General features: G+C 33.6%; 3 protein-coding genes across 4 annotated transcripts; 1 reads left to right on the top strand and 2 right to left on the bottom strand.

Annotated features, from left to right (window-relative positions):
• Positions 1–359: 359 nt before the first annotated feature.
• Positions 360–2,820, top strand: LOC104721047 (PI-PLC X domain-containing protein At5g67130). Its single transcript, XM_010438951.2, has 9 exons — positions 360–516; positions 601–723; positions 825–962; positions 1,283–1,381; positions 1,450–1,563; positions 1,648–1,837; positions 1,933–2,156; positions 2,278–2,364; positions 2,499–2,820. Exons 1-9 carry the CDS (start codon positions 454–456, stop codon positions 2,676–2,678), a joined length of 1,218 nt encoding a protein of 405 aa, XP_010437253.2. The 5' UTR covers positions 360–453; the 3' UTR covers positions 2,679–2,820.
• LOC104719945 (nicotinate phosphoribosyltransferase 1) lies at positions 2,716–6,087 on the bottom strand. Its single transcript, XM_010437926.2, has 15 exons — positions 5,703–6,087; positions 5,440–5,584; positions 5,236–5,355; positions 5,005–5,139; positions 4,861–4,922; positions 4,684–4,759; positions 4,511–4,612; positions 4,294–4,410; positions 4,142–4,200; positions 3,881–4,055; positions 3,659–3,793; positions 3,453–3,551; positions 3,271–3,379; positions 3,073–3,185; positions 2,716–2,979 (listed from the first exon to the last, which is right to left on the bottom strand). The coding sequence occupies exons 1-15, from the start codon at positions 5,858–5,860 to the stop codon at positions 2,902–2,904; spliced, it is 1,683 nt and encodes a 560-aa protein (XP_010436228.2). The 5' UTR covers positions 5,861–6,087; the 3' UTR covers positions 2,716–2,901.
• Positions 6,088–6,404: 317 nt separating this feature from the next.
• On the bottom strand, positions 6,405–8,702 carry LOC104721045 (transcription factor SPATULA). Of its 2 annotated transcripts, none has more exons than XM_010438949.2 (7): positions 7,982–8,702; positions 7,657–7,770; positions 7,507–7,572; positions 7,294–7,359; positions 6,960–7,205; positions 6,802–6,871; positions 6,405–6,705 (listed from the first exon to the last, which is right to left on the bottom strand). In XM_010438949.2, the coding sequence occupies exons 1-7, from the start codon at positions 8,531–8,533 to the stop codon at positions 6,650–6,652; spliced, it is 1,170 nt and encodes a 389-aa protein (XP_010437251.2). In that variant the 5' UTR covers positions 8,534–8,702; the 3' UTR covers positions 6,405–6,649. The 2 variants fall into 2 exon arrangements, with proteins under 2 accessions (XP_010437251.2, XP_019087206.2); XM_019231661.2 differs by having other exon boundaries at positions 6,405–6,727; positions 6,804–6,871; positions 7,982–8,578.
• Positions 8,703–17,383: the final 8,681 nt, after the last annotated feature.

Below are 17,383 nucleotides of genomic sequence, written 5' to 3'. Positions count from 1 at the left end.
AAGGTCAAGGTCAAAGGATGACTCGGTAACACATGACATTTCTAATGCACATATAAATACATTCAACATGGTGATATAATTTTTTTTAAACGGTTTAATTAGAGAATCACACGACTTTTAAACAAGGTTATGGAAGATGACTCGGTTTGATTTCTAAGCACATTATATAATTATTCCACATGGTGATAGAATATTTAAAAACAAAATTGTAAATGAATATATTAGAGAATCACACGACTTTTAAAAGACGAATAGAATCCTAATTATTGAAAATTATAAATCAAGAAAATTCCAAAGTTCCAACTGTCTCAACAAAAACGCTGCGTTTTAACCAAATATAACTCTCTCTCCCATCACTTGAAAGGAAACATTAGCATTTAAACTTCATTTGACAAAACATCGTCTCTCTCTATCTCTCCTCTAACAAAACATTAAAGAAAAAAAAAAGAAACAATGGGTTTCTTTAATCTGATGATCGTAGCTTTATGTTTCTCATCTTTCGTTTACAGTCTCGAGGTTCTTATACACACTTCTCTTATAACTTTCATGAATCTTTTTTTTAACAAGTTAGTAACAGAGAGGTTTTGATTTTTCTCACAGATGGGTGAATCATGTAGTTCGACCAGCCAATGCGACGCCGGATTGAGTTGCCAGAGTTGTCCAGTGAACGGTAACACGGGTTCTACTTGTACCCGGATCCAACCTCTTAACCCGACTTCAAAGGTTCGTGTTTTACAATTTCTTGATTTTCTTGTTTTTTTTTTTTTATATATACTTGTTCTTGAGAGTGATGATGGATTGCATGTGGTTTTGATGATGGGTAGGTGAATGGTTTGCCGTTTAACAAGTACTCGTGGCTAACAACACACAATTCGTACGCAATCACGGGGGCAAATTCGGCAACTGGCTCAATCTTACTCTCCCCAAAGAATCAAGAAGACTCCATCACTAATCAGCTTAAGGTCTACGTTCATCTTTATTGTCAATTTTCGTATTAGAATTTTCCTTAAGCTAAATTTGGTATTTGACTTAATTTGCAAGTATCTTTTGCCTTAGGTTTCAATAAACGACAATGTCATCAGCTTTTAGTTGGTGGCTTTTGTTGTGAAAGGATCAACTTTTTTGTTTTTGGTACTTTCCACGTGTAAAAATGAAACACAGATCCAAATTTTTTTTGAGTTTTTCCTCTATGATTTGTTCTTTACATGTTAGTTTGTCAATCTGTGAACTGTCACTATGATGCGCTTTTAAGTTGACCTTTGGACTTTTCTTGTTGTTGCAGAATGGTGTGAGAGGGATTATGCTTGATACATATGATTTTCAGAACGATATATGGCTGTGTCATTCCACTGGAGGGACTTGCTTTAACTTCACAGCCTTTGTAAGTTTGCAATTGAATCATTTGAATTTGGCTTGTGAGTCAACATAAACTGATCAACACCTTTGCAGCAACCGGCTATCAATGCGCTCAAAGAGATCAATGATTTTCTTGAATCAAACTTATCTGAGATTGTTACCATCATTCTTGAAGATTATGTCAAATCTCCAAATGGTTTGACTAAGGTACATTGTGCCGAATAGCTTTTGACACCACCGTTTTGATAGCCGTATCTAATGCGAAGAATCGATCTTTTGATACTATGTAAGGTGTTCAAAGCATCTGGATTGAGTAAATTCCAGTTACCACTTTCGAGAATGCCCAAAGACGGTACAGACTGGCCAACAGTGGATGATATGGTGAAGCAGAACCAAAGGCTTGTGGTTTTTACTTCGAAGAAGGATAAAGAAGTTTCAGAAGGTTTTGCTTACCAGTGGAATTATATGGTTGAAACCCAATGTGAGTTTTTTTTTTTTTTTTATGAACTTTAATCAAACATGAATCTAGATTAAAGGACCAGCTTAACAAGATGATGTTTTGTGTTGTTATGTAAGATGGTAATGATGGATTGAAGGATGGATCATGCTCGAGTCGATCTGAATCTTCTCCATTGGATACCAAGTCTAGGTCTTTGGTGTTCCAGAACTACTTTGGAACCAATCCGAATTCAACGCAAGCATGTGCGGATAATTCTTCTCCGTTGATCGAAATGATGAGAACTTGCCATGAAGCAGCGGGTAAAAGATGGCCTAACTTCATAGCCGTTGATTTTTACCAGGTGCTCCTTTGACTTTGACAAATCCTACATTTTGTATAGCTGATCTTCTAAAAGTTTGTTGCTTGGAATCCGGAAGTCTAATTTTCAGAATCTCATTGTGCTATTGAATGTTTGATCGCAGAGGAGTGACAGTGGAGGAGCTGCAGAAGCTGTAGATGAAGCAAATGGTCGTCTCACATGCGGTTGTGACAGCTTAGTCTATTGCAAGGTATGTTACACACTTAACAAGCAACATATTCTTCTTCCTCTAGGGCAGAGCCTTTTGGTCTCGAATTGGGGTCTTAAGTTTATGGAATAGAATCCATCATATTGAGCTAATGATAAATGTGCATATATGGACAGTCAAACGCACCTTTTGGAACATGCGATGCACCCCCTCCAAAGTCATCTCCTTCACTAGTCACTGGAGGAACTTCTTCTTCACGGAATTCAACAAATCTTCCTGCGGGTAATGCTGATTCTACAGCAATTGGATTGTCATCTCTCATTCTGATCTCTGCAGCGACTCTCTTGCTGTGGTGATAGTTCTTCAGTGAGCTCAGTTTGCTTTGATATGATATGACACAAATGATATGATTTCCCTTTATACACTTCCACGAAATTGACCAAAACATTCAATACATTATTGGTGAGTAGAAGTTTTGAGATAATGATGTTGTAAAAAGAGTGAGACCAGTGGCAAAGCTGATACTATGGTGTTGTACACACACACACCGAACCAGACAACCAATGTTTGAGTAAATTCTCAATGCAGTTCACCGACAGGAGCTTCGTTGAGCCAAAGGAAGTGGATGAAGTCATACAACTTGGCGCTGACACTAACCTGCAAGTGTAAGTAAAAGTCAGATTTCTCTCAGAATGCTCTTGGTACAAAGTACAAATAGGTTTTCTCAGGGGTTTAGTTGGATTATTATACCTTATATGGAGTAGGGTTTAATCTTCTCATATGATCGGGTCTCATGTTTTCGAGCTGTTTGATGCAACGGTTTCTTAGCTCTTTCAATGGCTCTAGCTCTTCCCTAGTTTCATCTTCATGACAGTAAAAAAAGAAAAACACAATTGAGTCATAAGCATTTGTCAGTATCCAGTAAGAGCTGAGAGCACTGTTTTTAACCTGCATTTCCACGCCAATAACATTTCAGAAGCTCTTCAACGCGTTGTGGCACCACATAAGCCCTTTTCGATTCATTGAATGGATGGCGGCAAAGTAACCTTTCACCGACCTTAGGATCCAAAATAAATAAATTAAAAGGCAAAATTGAAATATCTCAAGAAAGCTAAATGTCTTTCTTTTACCTTTGGAGGTGGTTCGTTCTCTCCAGTCATTATATCAACCAGAGGGTAACCCTCTTTTCCGAATAATCTGTAAGTACGCTTTTTACATGGTATCGATACCTGAAGAGAGCAAAAAAAAAGAAAAGCGAGTGGGTTTAATGGTTTATACAAAGAACACATAAAGTTTGAAGCAACAGTGTTAATGGAAATGAGTCCAGAATTCAAACCTTAGTAACATCTTCAGAAAGTTTGATCCGAGGCTGATTGTTTATTTCCACTAGTTTGAAAACACAACCTAATGCAGCTTGTGCATAGCAAGTCACTAAGTTGGTTCCAATTCCAAATGCATCTACTTCATGACCCTTTCAGGATGAAAAAAAAAGATTTTGTTACATTTCAAGGTGAGGCCTAAAGGTAAGAAAAGTTCTCAAGGTTAAGCAGAGGTTTACCTGTTTATTTAGGGCATCGACTGTCTCTTCGTTTAGATCATTACTAGCAGTGATGATCATCTTCCCGAAATCAGGAACTTTGAGGTCTTTCTCTACGGCACAAAAGAATTTCCTGACCTCAGTAGAAAGATAGGCTAAGTCACCTGAATCCAGTCTAATGCCTACTGCTTTGTATCTGCATAACAGCACAAAGTCATGAATCTTCAAAAAATTGCAACGGCGAATCAAAAATGGAGAAAAAATGGAAGATTGATTACAGACCCCAATTCATTAAGTGCTAGAGCGACAGCGCAGAAGTTTGGAATTCCACTCTTCATCACCTGTAAGACAGTTAGAATCACTAGTTCTTTGTAACTACGATAACACCAATAAAATCTTAACTTCAGATGAGATGAAGAAATGTTATTACTCACATCGTAAGTGTCTACAAGAGCGAGAAAGGAGTTGGGGAATGCCAGTGCGTATGAAATGAATGCTGCAAGCTCGCTTTGATTTGTCTCGGAAAAAATCCCTTGTAATGAAGATGAATTCTGTCGTCCACCAATCACAAGAAAGATTATGATGAAGAGATGAATCAAAACCAGAACAATACTACACTGAGAAAAAAAATATAGATTTAACTTAACAAACCTGAATCTTCGTTAGGCATGATTGGACCAAACAAACAAAATCCTCGCAAGTGCTTTTCCCATCAGAACTTCGAAGCACTTTGTCAACAATTTCATCAAGGCCCTACAAAAGAACCAATGTTAAAGTACATATTGGAGCTGAGTTTTTCACAAATTTTGCTAAAGCAAACTTACCATGAATGAGCTAACAAAAGCATGGGAATGAGTACCACGAAGGGGTATCCCAAACAATCTCCCCGCTGCAACATTGCTGCGGTAAAAACAAAGCAAGGGAAAATTGAAAAATATCATATCCTCTCTTCTCTATCAATGCTTCCATAACAAAACAAAATCACTAGTAAAGAGACATACCTTGTTGCATCAAAACCACCAAGGTAGCAATATTTAGATGCACTTATTGCGCCATCGGGTCCCTATCACAAAACATATCAGAGATGCAGCAAACAAAACCTCAACATCCAAGGCTAAACACATAACATGTTCTGAGTGAGAAACCTGAGCTCTTCGAGCACCAAACTCGAGTAGAAGCTTAGACTTTCCAGCAACAAAACGATGTCTTGCTGCATTAGTAGCAACCAAAGATGCATAATTGATGAGATTGAGGAATGGAGTTTCCAACAATTGCACAACCTAATAAGTTAAGCATAAGAAAACAGAAACTGATCAAAAAACCTGATCACTCGAATTAAATAGAGATGGGTAGTAGTAGTAAGTAAGTAAACTCACAGCAACAGGACCTTCGATTCTGAGTAAAGGGACTTTAGGGAAAACAACTGATCCTTCCGAGATAGCATACACTTCAATGTCAGAACAATCAAGTCCTCGAAGATAATCATAGAAAGCTTCCTGATTTTTCAAATTCCAAAACAGTTTTTAAAAAAAAAGATGAAAAAAATCGAAACTTTTTGGGAAGAGAGATTTGTTATTTACCTCACATCCAGGCAAAGAATCACGAACAAAATCGATCTCTTGATCAGTCAAATTGAAATTAGCGAGGAACTTGATGCATTCTTCTAAACCAGCGAAAATAGTGTACTCTCCACCAAACGGGTTCTTACGAAAATACAAATCAAACCTGAAAAGAGAGAATCGAAAAAAAGATGAAACCTTTACACATGTTTTGTGGATTCAAAAGATTTGAGATTTATTGAAGGGACTTTTATATATATATATATATATATATATATGCATACACAGATCGCTCAGATTGTTTGCCAGCTTTCCAGTAAGCATATGCCATGGTGAATTGGTAAAGATCATTGAGCAGAGGTGTGACCATCGGGTTAGTGGGTCCGTTTATGACCCGACCCGATTGCTTCCCATCAACACCGTTCTCTTTCTTCTTCTCCATTAAAAACCCTGTCTTTTTGCTGCGTCGTCGTCTCCGGCGAGTTTGTTTTATGAGTGTTGACACTTTCGAGCTCTATAAAGTATCTGACTTTGTTTCAACAACTCTCTCTCCAGTCGCCTTCTAACCGAATTTTTTCTCTGATATTTTCCTTTAAAGACAGAATCCGCGAATTTTCCTTTTTTTACCTTTTTTTTTATGTTCTTAAATTATGTTTTATTTGTATATTCAATAATATTTTAAAGAAGATTCGTATATAAAGTAAAAAAACTTTTTTGGAGAATTTATGAGGAAATTTTTTTATCATAGTACTTAAAAGACTTAAAAAGTCTTCAATTTACAAAGCCAATAGTCTCCAATACAATGCGAAGATGGTTTAGATAATTTACATCCGACCATATTTATAAAAAACCTAACAACTTTGTATTAAAAGTTCAGTCTTTTTTTTTTTAATATAGCAGTAGCTATTACTAGATCCGAAGACTAGAGTTCGTGTGAACAACAATTTTTTTTTTTTGTCAACAAAAGATTAGCTCAGACCAGCCAATAAGAAATGACATTGTTTATATACAGAACATTATGCGGGGATGTGCGCGTATAGGGTGCCAAGAGATCCGCTTTTACATTTGCATTTCTAGCGAGCCAACAACAATTTGTAAATAAAATAGAACCTTAATAAATAAATAAAAATAAAGACCGTTAAATGCATATTCATTGTCCGGCAGATGGGCAGCTTTGTTTCTTGCGTTCTAAGAAACAAGAACATATAGGAAAACAAAGATGAGATACTGTTCAGGTAAGTCGATCTTTTAGGTCAGGTTGTTGTCCGTCAAACACAGCTTGTTCCCCTGCAAAATACACAAATGCCGCAACGTTTTTAACACAAGAGATGACAATGTCTTAAAACTTGAGCTTAAAGATTCAAAGTTCAAGAAGACTTTTACCCGTTAAGTTTGTGTTGGAATGACCAATGTTCAACCTTTGATGAGTTAACCCGCCTTCTCGATTCATCTCCTTAAGTAACAAACAATAATTACACTTTAACAAACTACCTTTCAAGAATTTGCACTATAGAGTGAAAATGTGTTATTTAACTACGCACCACAGGTGGAGTAAGGAGAGGGAAAGGTCCAAAGTGACTGCGAATGGAAGGTTCCAAAGCGTATGAAGAAGCCACGGTATTGATCATTTCCGGTGCATTAGAAGTCGAAGCAAACTGATTGGTGTGATTAAGCATAGGATCATTGGTCGCTTCTGGGGGTCGAATCTGAGAGAGTTGCAATGGGTGTAATGTAGTTCCAGGTAAGCACAAAGGATGCAAGTTTATTCCATTTCTCATTGTCAACATCTGCAACAAAGATCAAACAAAAACGACTTATATCACCATCCTAATCCCACAGAGGATACATATATAGTGCGTGAGTCACTCTACTGACCTGAACTTGGAGCTGAAGCTGTTTCAGATACTCTATAGCTTCATCAAGCATTGAAGCCTTATCCGTCTTCCCCGACAAACAAATTGCAATGGTCATTAATAATGACTCATTATGATCGATCAGACCCAAAAATAAGTAAAAGAAAAAAAAGAGACTGGTATATTCATAACTCATAAGGATGTGTCTCTCTATATATAGTTACTATTATTTTACCTTATTTGAATTTGGGATGAGACTCTGTAAAGCTTTCATTTTTTCATTGATTCTACTTCTCCTCCTCTGTCAGAACAAAGAGTCTTACTTAATCAATGCCTTGAATAAAAATCAAAACTTACTATAAACAAAAAAAAAAAAAAAAAAAACCTTCTCAGAAAGATTATGAACTTCAGCAGCTCTGCATCTCTTAGATGAACTACGCGAAGGAGGACCTCCTGACTTGGAAGAAGGAGCTTCATCAACCACAGCTTCTCCTCCTTCCTGGTAATTCATTCAAGACTCGGTGTGCATTAATGAAGACACTCTCTCACAAAACAAACAAGTTTGCGCATTTTAAGGGGGAAATGAACAAAAAAAAAAAAAAAAAAGTACAGATCCCGTCAGAGAAATAAATCTCTGTTAGAAAACAAAACAAAGATTGAACTTTTAAAAACATGCAACAGAGAGAGAAATTTTTAAAAAAAAAAAGCACCTCGCTTTCGCAGTCATACTCATCTGTCTCATTCCCACTAGCTCCAACAGAAGAAGACGATACTCTAGTAGTCCCAGAGCTGTTTCCTTGAGCGTTGCTGTTATTGAAACCGAAACACGCGGCGGTAGAAGCTGATCCAACGGCTGAGCTTCCACCGACTAAAACCTCAGAGAAATCACCAACGCGCTTCGACGACATGAGCGCAGCAGCAGCAGCATCAGAAACGAAACATCTCGAGTTATCTGCATGCGGGTCACCGTGAACACCGATCATCGTCGTAGCCGTCGTCGCCGGAGAATAGTAAGAAGGTAAATTAGGAGAAGAACGGTCGAAAATATGCCGGAGAAACAGAGAGATTTCGTCGGAAGAAGAAGACGGTGGAGGTTGATGATGATGATTACGAGTATCGTAAATCGAGGAAGAAGAAGAAGAAGACGAAATCAATTTCTTATCTCCCATCACTCTCTTCTCTTCTCTTTCTTCTCTCTGTGATATCTCATTTACAGCAGAGGGAAGAAAAAAAAACAGAGTTTTTTTAGATTTTATGGGCATGGAGAGAGAGAGAAAGTGTCTGTCACGCGCCAGCTAGGAAACAAAGGTTAAAATGATTGGTCTGTCATATGGATAAATGTGACGGTGGCTGTTACTGTAGCCTAAGCAATGAGCTTGTGTCAGCTCTTCGTTTTTTTCAAACCAAAGTTTTTTTTTCTTCTCCTCTCCCAAAACTTTTTTCCTCGCCGCACATGAGACACACTAAACTATTTTACTCGTAGTTAGTTTTTTTTTTTTTTTTTTTTTTTTTTTTTTTTGGTAACAAATAATACAACCTTTATCTGTTTCCTCATAGTCTATTATTTAAAATAGAAATTTGTTAAGATACATATGCATATATTATAGAGAAAAAAAATGAATTATATATCCGAAAGTTTTTAATATGATGGGGAAATTTTTTGAAGAATTCCATTAGTTTATAGAAAACGAAAGATACACGACTTGGGTGTTTTCGACAAAATTATTTCCACTTTTAGTAATTTGATTTGAGTTGTAATTCCAGTTCTTTACTTGTTATATATTGAAATTAGTTTTCAATATTTGTGAATATTAAAAACCGTGGCGTGATAAACAAGAATACATTAGTTGTTATTTTTATTCTATTAACTACTAGTATAATATAAGCCCCATGCCCCTGACATGCGTCCCGACTTTTATACCAGTTTCCGTATTGTGAAATTTATCGACTTTACGATGTCTATTTTTTTTTCAACCATACAACTCTAGTGCGTTCGCGTTTAGTCAAATAGTGTGTAATTGTGTATGGTTGTATTCACTATTATATATACATGATCCGGATCCGGATCCAAAACTAGTGTTTCATAGTAAGTAATGAAGTACAAAATATAACCCCTAAAACCCAAAGAAACCCATAAAATTAATAGTATGAATGTGTTGTGGCTAACAAAGTGAATGCACGCACCAAGTCCTTAATGGATTTAAAAAATAAAAAAAAATCTCATTTTCGTTTTTTCTTTTAAAGACACATATCTAACTGCGGTTCGTAAATATAACTAAGATGCATTCTATTTTGTTATATATAGTTCATGAAGTTATCTATTTCCACTTGTATATAGTCGTTAGTTTGCATTGAAAACATCAAAAGAAAAAATCAATCGTACTTGTTCTCTTGATGAATGCACAAACTGCATCATTTATTTCAATTACAACATTCACTTAACCTCGTATTTTTACAATTTCTGAAACAAAGGAAAGCAAATGGGAGACAATTGCTAAAAAGCCTGCAGCATTTGTTCTGCTTTTCTATTGTTTTATTAAGTTCGTTTTTCTGGTACGTACTATATATTATATACGTATAAAAACTGTTTTAATAAGTGTCGTAACGGTAGAGACTTCTAATTTCTAAATGATTATAATAGTATTTGTAATTGTGAAAATCTAATTTAATCTTATTTACATTTGATTATCCTTTTCAAAATTTTCATGATAGAGACATAAAAGACAAGATTTAGGGCTCCTTGAATTTTCAAAGATATTAATGAAAGTTTGGTTGAGATGTTTAATTATTTGTTCAAAATTCAGCATGATTATATTAAAAAAATTATTTTGCCTAGATTCTAACAAGATAGATAGTTAAATGTTTTTCTCTCTTTTTTTTTTTTTTTTTTTTTTTAATTGGTGGTTTGATGGAATTTTCAAGTTGAGTCTCTGTATGTAAAAAGACCCATACCTCGTTGTCTTGTCTGATTTGAAAGTGAGAAAAACAAAATAGAAAACAAAGATGATCCTAAACTTCCTTTTCACCTTTTATCATCATCGTTGCCCTCTTTTCTTCGTATATAATATAACGATTGAATTATTTATATGCACAACATACCAAAGTAATACATAAGATATAACAAGGATAATACATTTGAAACTCGCGCAATCTGTTTATAAGTTGTTCACTCAAAGTTTTGAAGACTTAAACAAACAAACAATCTGATATTAATCCAACCATTACTACCATAATTATGAAACCCCAGCAGAGATATTTAAAGAGTTCGTCCTTAACAGCAGAGATATGTGACTTTAGGATGCACTCACAAAGCCAAAAAAAAAACGTTCTATTCTTTTCTACAAAACCTTTTTTTATCACAAATTCTGTAGCGGTTGTCTTTCTAATGTTCAAGATATTTATTTTGCTAATTTGGACAATTTACTGTTATCTATATCAAAGCTCTTCTTGCTTCTACGAATGCTAACACCTACTGCATTTTGAAAATTTTTGGGTTCTCACTATTATTCATCTCATTTTTTTTGGGGTCAACACACACTCTTCATCTCATTCACATGACATGAAAGTTGCATATTGGATTGTAACATATACCCTGTGAAAAGGACCACGAGATCATTAGGTTCTCTATCATAAATTCAACATCACACGTCAAATGAGATCCCCGAGACAACTCTCCCCACTTGGAACCAAATTATAAAAGCTACAATCATTTACTATTTTAAAAGGCTGGTAATCAAAAGTAAAAATAAATAAAATTTCAAAGGACTTGTTATACACAGAAGAACAGGTTTCGAACTGTTTTTGTTAGAGATCTAATAAAAACATTTTCATAAAAACAAATAATGTAATGGTAAATAAATGTAGTTTATGACTAGAGTCCCATAGTACGCAATCATGGCGTCGTTTATTCATTATTTCTGAACAACTTAACATCAAATATTGATAAAAGTTTTTCAGTCCGGTCAAATTGAATCAGAGTTGTGTCGAAATAAATCGATCTTACACAAAGTCAAAACTAATTTTCTTCACAATTAAAATAAAATGAACTGAAACCAATATTACCAGGCCAAATCGATTGATATATATATAGTACTAGTATATAGTTTAATTCGGTTTAGTTCTCTAGACCCTCATACAGTTGGAGTATATTGCAAACCAGTAATTTTACAACTCAAGTGTATATCTTTCCACCCAAAAAAAGAGCAACAAGATCGGACGGTTAGATAAGCAAGTGGATAGAGAGAGCCTAGAGATGCGCAACAAAGAAAAAGCTTAACGTCACAAAACTATACTACTAGCATTGATCAGACGGTGGGTATTTCACGAGAGGGAGAGAGATAGATTGAGAAGGTGGTGGATACGGTGCTGGGATCTGGTGTGACATCGTCCTTTATAGAGCGTTCCAAAGAAAGAGTATCAAAACACACGTGTTGTGTTTTCATTAGTGAGTTAGTACAACAGTTGAGTAGGATCGGACGGTCTAAATAAAGCTGAGATTTGTGTACTTTGGTTGTTGTTGATACGCACTCTAAAGATCTTTCTTCGTTCGGTCGCTCAGTCAGTACAACAATCCTATCACCTTGACTCTCTTTGGTCTACTTCTACGCGCAAGTTCTAGGCACGTTATTCAGACGCGTACATACATACAGAGACATTGGAGAGAATTATATATAGTTGTCAGAAGAATCTTGTTAAAAGATATGATGTTGAATAACGAACTCTAAAAGCTAGCATAGCAGTGAAACTTCAAAATATCTAACCCACACAAAAAAGGTTTTTAATACCACCAACCAAAAGAAAAGAAAAAAAGTACACAATTCGAATCCAACGTTTGATTTTCGAAAACGATTCACACCATCCATATTACAATTTTAATGGACACTGAAGGTACACGGGTCATGCAAATGGGCTTCAAGAATGGATACAGTTAACCCAAAATACTATTATGTTTAATTTAATTAATAAGGCCTTAATTTAATAGGCCCATTTTGTTTAAACGATATCTTACATTGCAAGTCATTTCCCCTTTATTGTTGAAAAAGTTGTAAGATTAATTTTCTGATGTAAACTAGTATTTTTTTTTTTTTGGGATCAACCCCTTATATTAGATTATCGGAGATGACTCTCTTCAAAAAAGAGCCATATAGGTACCGATGAACTTACATGGAAAAAAACAGAAACCTCATGCTATTGCAGATTTCGAAAGTTTATCGGCACGAATATTGTCGTCGTCCCAAAGAATGTGTCTAATATTAAAATTAGTAAACTAGTAATTTTAAATAACAAAAACAAAAAAGCTGAGACTTACAACTTAGCCTTTATTATCACGGTCTACCATAACTCCTGTCATTTTTTATTGAATGGTTCTCTCTCAATAACGTGATGAAATCAAACTGTAAAAATCCACAAAAGCGTAGACATAGTTTCTTGGGAATAAGGTAAGCCTAGATTTCACTTATCATCCATAGATTAGCTAATGCAATCCTCTCTATCTACGATTCGCAATCAATTCTCTCCACAAAGTATATACTACTCATTAATAAACATAAATAAAGTCGAACCACACTGTTACGTACAGGTATATACTTCAAATTTATTACAAAATATGCGTGTTAAATAACTTTAAAACTCTTATGGATTTTTCTGTTTGCAGAGTTGATGACTTTGCTTCTTTCTTTTTTTTTCTTGACAAAGTTGGGTTGCTTTATATAGGAAAAATGAATATAGTATGAATCCTAAGGTATCAATTGTATATATACGAAATGATCCACATCATCTTTCTTGATTTGGATATTTCGTAGTTAGTATTTTGATACTATAGTCTATAACTCTTTATCATATAAACGCAACTATAAATTTTTCGTAAGTGAGTTACAGAAAAATTATGAAAGGGATTGAATATGGAGAAAGAAGTAGGTATGAGTCACAATTTGTACCCTAATTTGGGTGGTTCCCATGCTTATCACGACATTTTTAGATGGACCACGAGATTTTCTACTTTTATGAAATTTATAAAGTTGTCAAAATAAGCAAAAACACAAAATAATATGCTTTTTCCCAAATTGGAAACTCGTGAGACTCTTTAGTCTCTCTAATATCACGAAATTGTGTGTTTTGATAACATTTTGGGATGTGAAAACACCTTTCACTCTTTAAGACTTTGTTTGTGAATTCGGAAAGCAAGATCGTTTTATTTATTGACTAATCAATATTCAATACTACTACTTCTAATATTAATAGTTATTTGTAGGCATTTTTTTTGTTTAGACCAAAATAAACACTACCAAGTTTACACTAAAAGATTTTAACCTGGTCTTCGTTTTCTGTTTTTTTTTTATCCTTACTGGTGTTGGTTTATAAAATATAAAGCAAAATTTAATTTGAAGATAATTTTTGATTTTTGTTGGGTTTAATTGCTTTGATTAAATTTAATTCTCTTACAATTTGATTCAAATGATTGATTTACGGTTTACTTGAATTAAAATACCGGTTTAGTTTTCTTACATAGCATCCATGTTTTGTACCAATATAAACTTTTTTTTATTGGGACAAATAATGGCAAATACAGAAATACTTATTAGTGGTTTAATAGAGTTGAAATAATGTCAGCAATGGGTATGTTAATGGGAATTATTTCAAAAAATATATATATATATTAAATGTTACAAAATGCATAAAAGAAAAATACAAATCCGATGGGAGTTTACTATAAATAGTAATTGTGTTGAAAGCGATGGGACAAAACAAAGGCAATAAGGTAAGAAGGTTGTCGGCGAAGGACAACAAGATATGATGAAGCTGTGTGTGCTTAATTGATTCTTCTCTCCACTTCCACCAAAAAAAAAAAAAAGAAGAGATTCTTCAATAACAAAATTACAAGAAATATAATTCAAAAACTATAATTACTATTCGAAACGATATATATATATATATATATATATATATATACCTTTAGTTGATAACTTTTACTGCAATGGCAAAAAAAGATTACTGTTCGGGAATTACCAAATCAACAGAAGGTATATAGCAGCAAATGATGGAATGAGAGCAAATTTCAAACGGCATAATCATTCTGTATATTTTAATCAGTTTAGCGACAAGCCATTTGTTTCTAACAAATAACTAGATGTTTTTAATTTTCCAATATTTCGAGATCTTTATTTTTTAAAAACATTTTTTTGTTTAATTGTTATTACATAAAAGTTAAAATTATCATCAATAAAACAAATACACTTATCAATATAAAGATAAAGAATGACCGGAAAATTTTGACTTCGTAAATTACCAGTATGTGACAAAATTCAGTGTCTTTTTTCTTAAAACAAACATTGATAATGGTGATATTGAATATTTGAATTGTTTTCCTAGACAACTCTAGCAAACATGTGCCATCCCCATTTTTGATTCTGAAATATTCCAACTTCTAGATATTTAATCAACTCACAAATCATCTTTTCAACTTACATAAAACCGATTAAACAGGCAATTTGTAAATGCAAACACATACATTTGTCATTAAGCATGCTTTCCAACATACGGAATGGTTCTGAACCGTCATATGACCATCTCAAAGCTAACATGCATATTGCTTCATTCTAACTGTAAGTATACTGTAATCAGTTTGTCTATGGCTTTCCAACTGATATAATTTCACCCGATGACTTAAAATCCAACGTATTTCAGATTATTTTGGTCATTATCCATAACTTAAATATGGATTTTTATTTTTTTGTCAAAAGGAAATGGATTGTTCATTTTTATAACTTGAAAATAATACATCTTGTATTTATAAACTATATTCTTCATATTTTCCACTATACCCCTTATTATATATGCTACTGATGAATTAAATTGAATTTCACCTTTTTTTCATTTTCTTTTCGAGTCGGACTAATATTCTAAATATGGAAACTGACATCTTGAATGGCAATACATAACTAAAGGAAACAAAGCCGAAAAGCAAAAATAAAATAAAAATGGCAGACTGTAAAAAGTAACCATTTTATTTGAAATCTTGCAGGAGGGTAAAAACACTTTTTACAAACAACAGAAATATTATTTGTTTCAGAGAGTTTTATACTCTCGTGATAAGAGGACGAATCTAATGGTCTACGTGTCTCTGCAGAATAGACAATGCTTCGTCGATACGATGCAAAAGAAGAGATCTTAAAGTATAGATCTTTTACAAATTTAATATTTCTGGGTTTACTAAAGTTGCTGCAGAACATGAGTTCGCTCATCGCTGGTGTGAATAAATAATAATAATAAAGTCCAATGTTTCTTTTGTGTTTAGGGTCTTTCTCGACAAAGCATGAGAGACACCTGTCATCGTTTTTGGACCACTCTAATTTTGTTTCACCATTTTATTATACTATGAATCATTTCTAATTATTGTTATAAAATTACTGGACTTATTCCGAGTAATATTAGTATTTTTTTTTTTTTTTTTTTTGTCATAATATCTTCATTTTGATTCGGTACCAAGTGTGATATATTTGATTATTTCCCTTTGAATTCACGGCATAGTGGATATATATTTTATTTTGTCTTTTTAAGGTAAGAGGCTAAAAGTGTGTCGACGAAAAAAAGGGGTCAATAAATTAAAGAAAAAAAGAGAGTTGAAAAATTCATCATTCTTTCGATGTGTTTTTTTTAAAATGACGTCGATAAAATATAAATAAATAATATGTATATAATATCAATCTATATAACTTTAATCGATTTAATTCCGGTCAAACTCGAAAAAACACGACTGATAGCTAAATCAAGTTTTTTTCACAATTGCAAACTAGGATCAAAATGGAAAACTAAAGAAAAAAAACAACTTATTTGAAAATTTTCTTTAAATTATAATCTAACTTAAACAAACGAAGCCAATATAGACTATAATTACTTAGTACTTACAATCTCATTTTAAATCACATGATCCAAATTTAATTTTTATTTTCAGTCGTAGAATCCGGGTTAACCAAATTCGACCATACCTAGATTTAATATCACATTTGAACTATAATCAGATATGCACATAACCTTGTTTACAACCACATGCATGGAATTTTATTCTTTTAGGATTCGTTATATGGTATTTGAATAAGAAATTATATACTAAAATTTTCATCAATGTATTAACAGATCTTAGGTTTAAAAAGTAAGCTAGGATTTTTTTTTTTTTTAAAGAGAAAATAAAATATCGGTTTGAGATTCTAGGTATTGGTTGCAAGTTGATTGTTTTTCTGGGAGACTCCATAAGCAAAAAAGCATATCCACTAATTATTTAATAATATATATATAGTATATATATTTAATTGGGGTCGTAAAAGTTTTTTGGATTGACGAGTTTAATATTGAAGCACTAAGAACAATCACGAAGTTGTACTAGCAAGTTGGGTAATACGATTATCCTCGTAGTACTACAAATCTTGCCACTTATAGAAATGAATTAAACTAAAATACTAACCCTCATGCCATTATCATATGTTTGAAGTGACGACTTCAGTGACGAAATTAGGTTCATCTTAAATTAAATATTCCTTATGATTCGTACTTAAGGAACTTTTATTAATTTTTAAGATTTCTGCAGACAGTTTCTACTCATGGACCGACTGATTCCTTATCGTATGATTAAAAATATTATTTGACTAAACTAATTATAAAGTTTTCGAATTTCCCCAGGAAGTCTGCGTTCATTGGTCCTTCGTACCGCTTCCTCGTACACTAATCTCCACTTGCCTTCAAACCCTAGGACAATTTTATTTTCTGGACATGCTCAAATTAATACATGTACAAAATACGTATATGTGTGTCTCTGTTCATGTAACAGATTTTTTCTTTTTTTGTCCCTTGAAATACTTGTAAGATTTTTGTTACCTGTTATATACAAAAAAAGTTTTGATATATTTTTTAAAATAATAAATTGGTTTAAGTTAATGATTTAAGGACGAGATTGTTATCTATCGATCAAATAGGTTACCATTTGAAGGAAATTGTTGTTACGATCGACGTGATCCACGTGAATTACAAATTTCCACTGGAAAGAAAAATAATTCAAAATAACAATTAACTAAATGCGTCGCGGTGCTCAACCGCCATTGAATGGTTTGTGGCTTCATTCT

This window comes from Camelina sativa, chromosome 11 (assembly GCF_030686135.1).
Source record: "Camelina sativa cultivar CO46 ecotype springtype chromosome 11, ASM3068613v1".
Lineage (NCBI taxonomy): Eukaryota > Viridiplantae > Streptophyta > Magnoliopsida > Brassicales > Brassicaceae > Camelina > Camelina sativa.
This window is presented reverse-complemented; position numbering and strand designations above follow the sequence as displayed.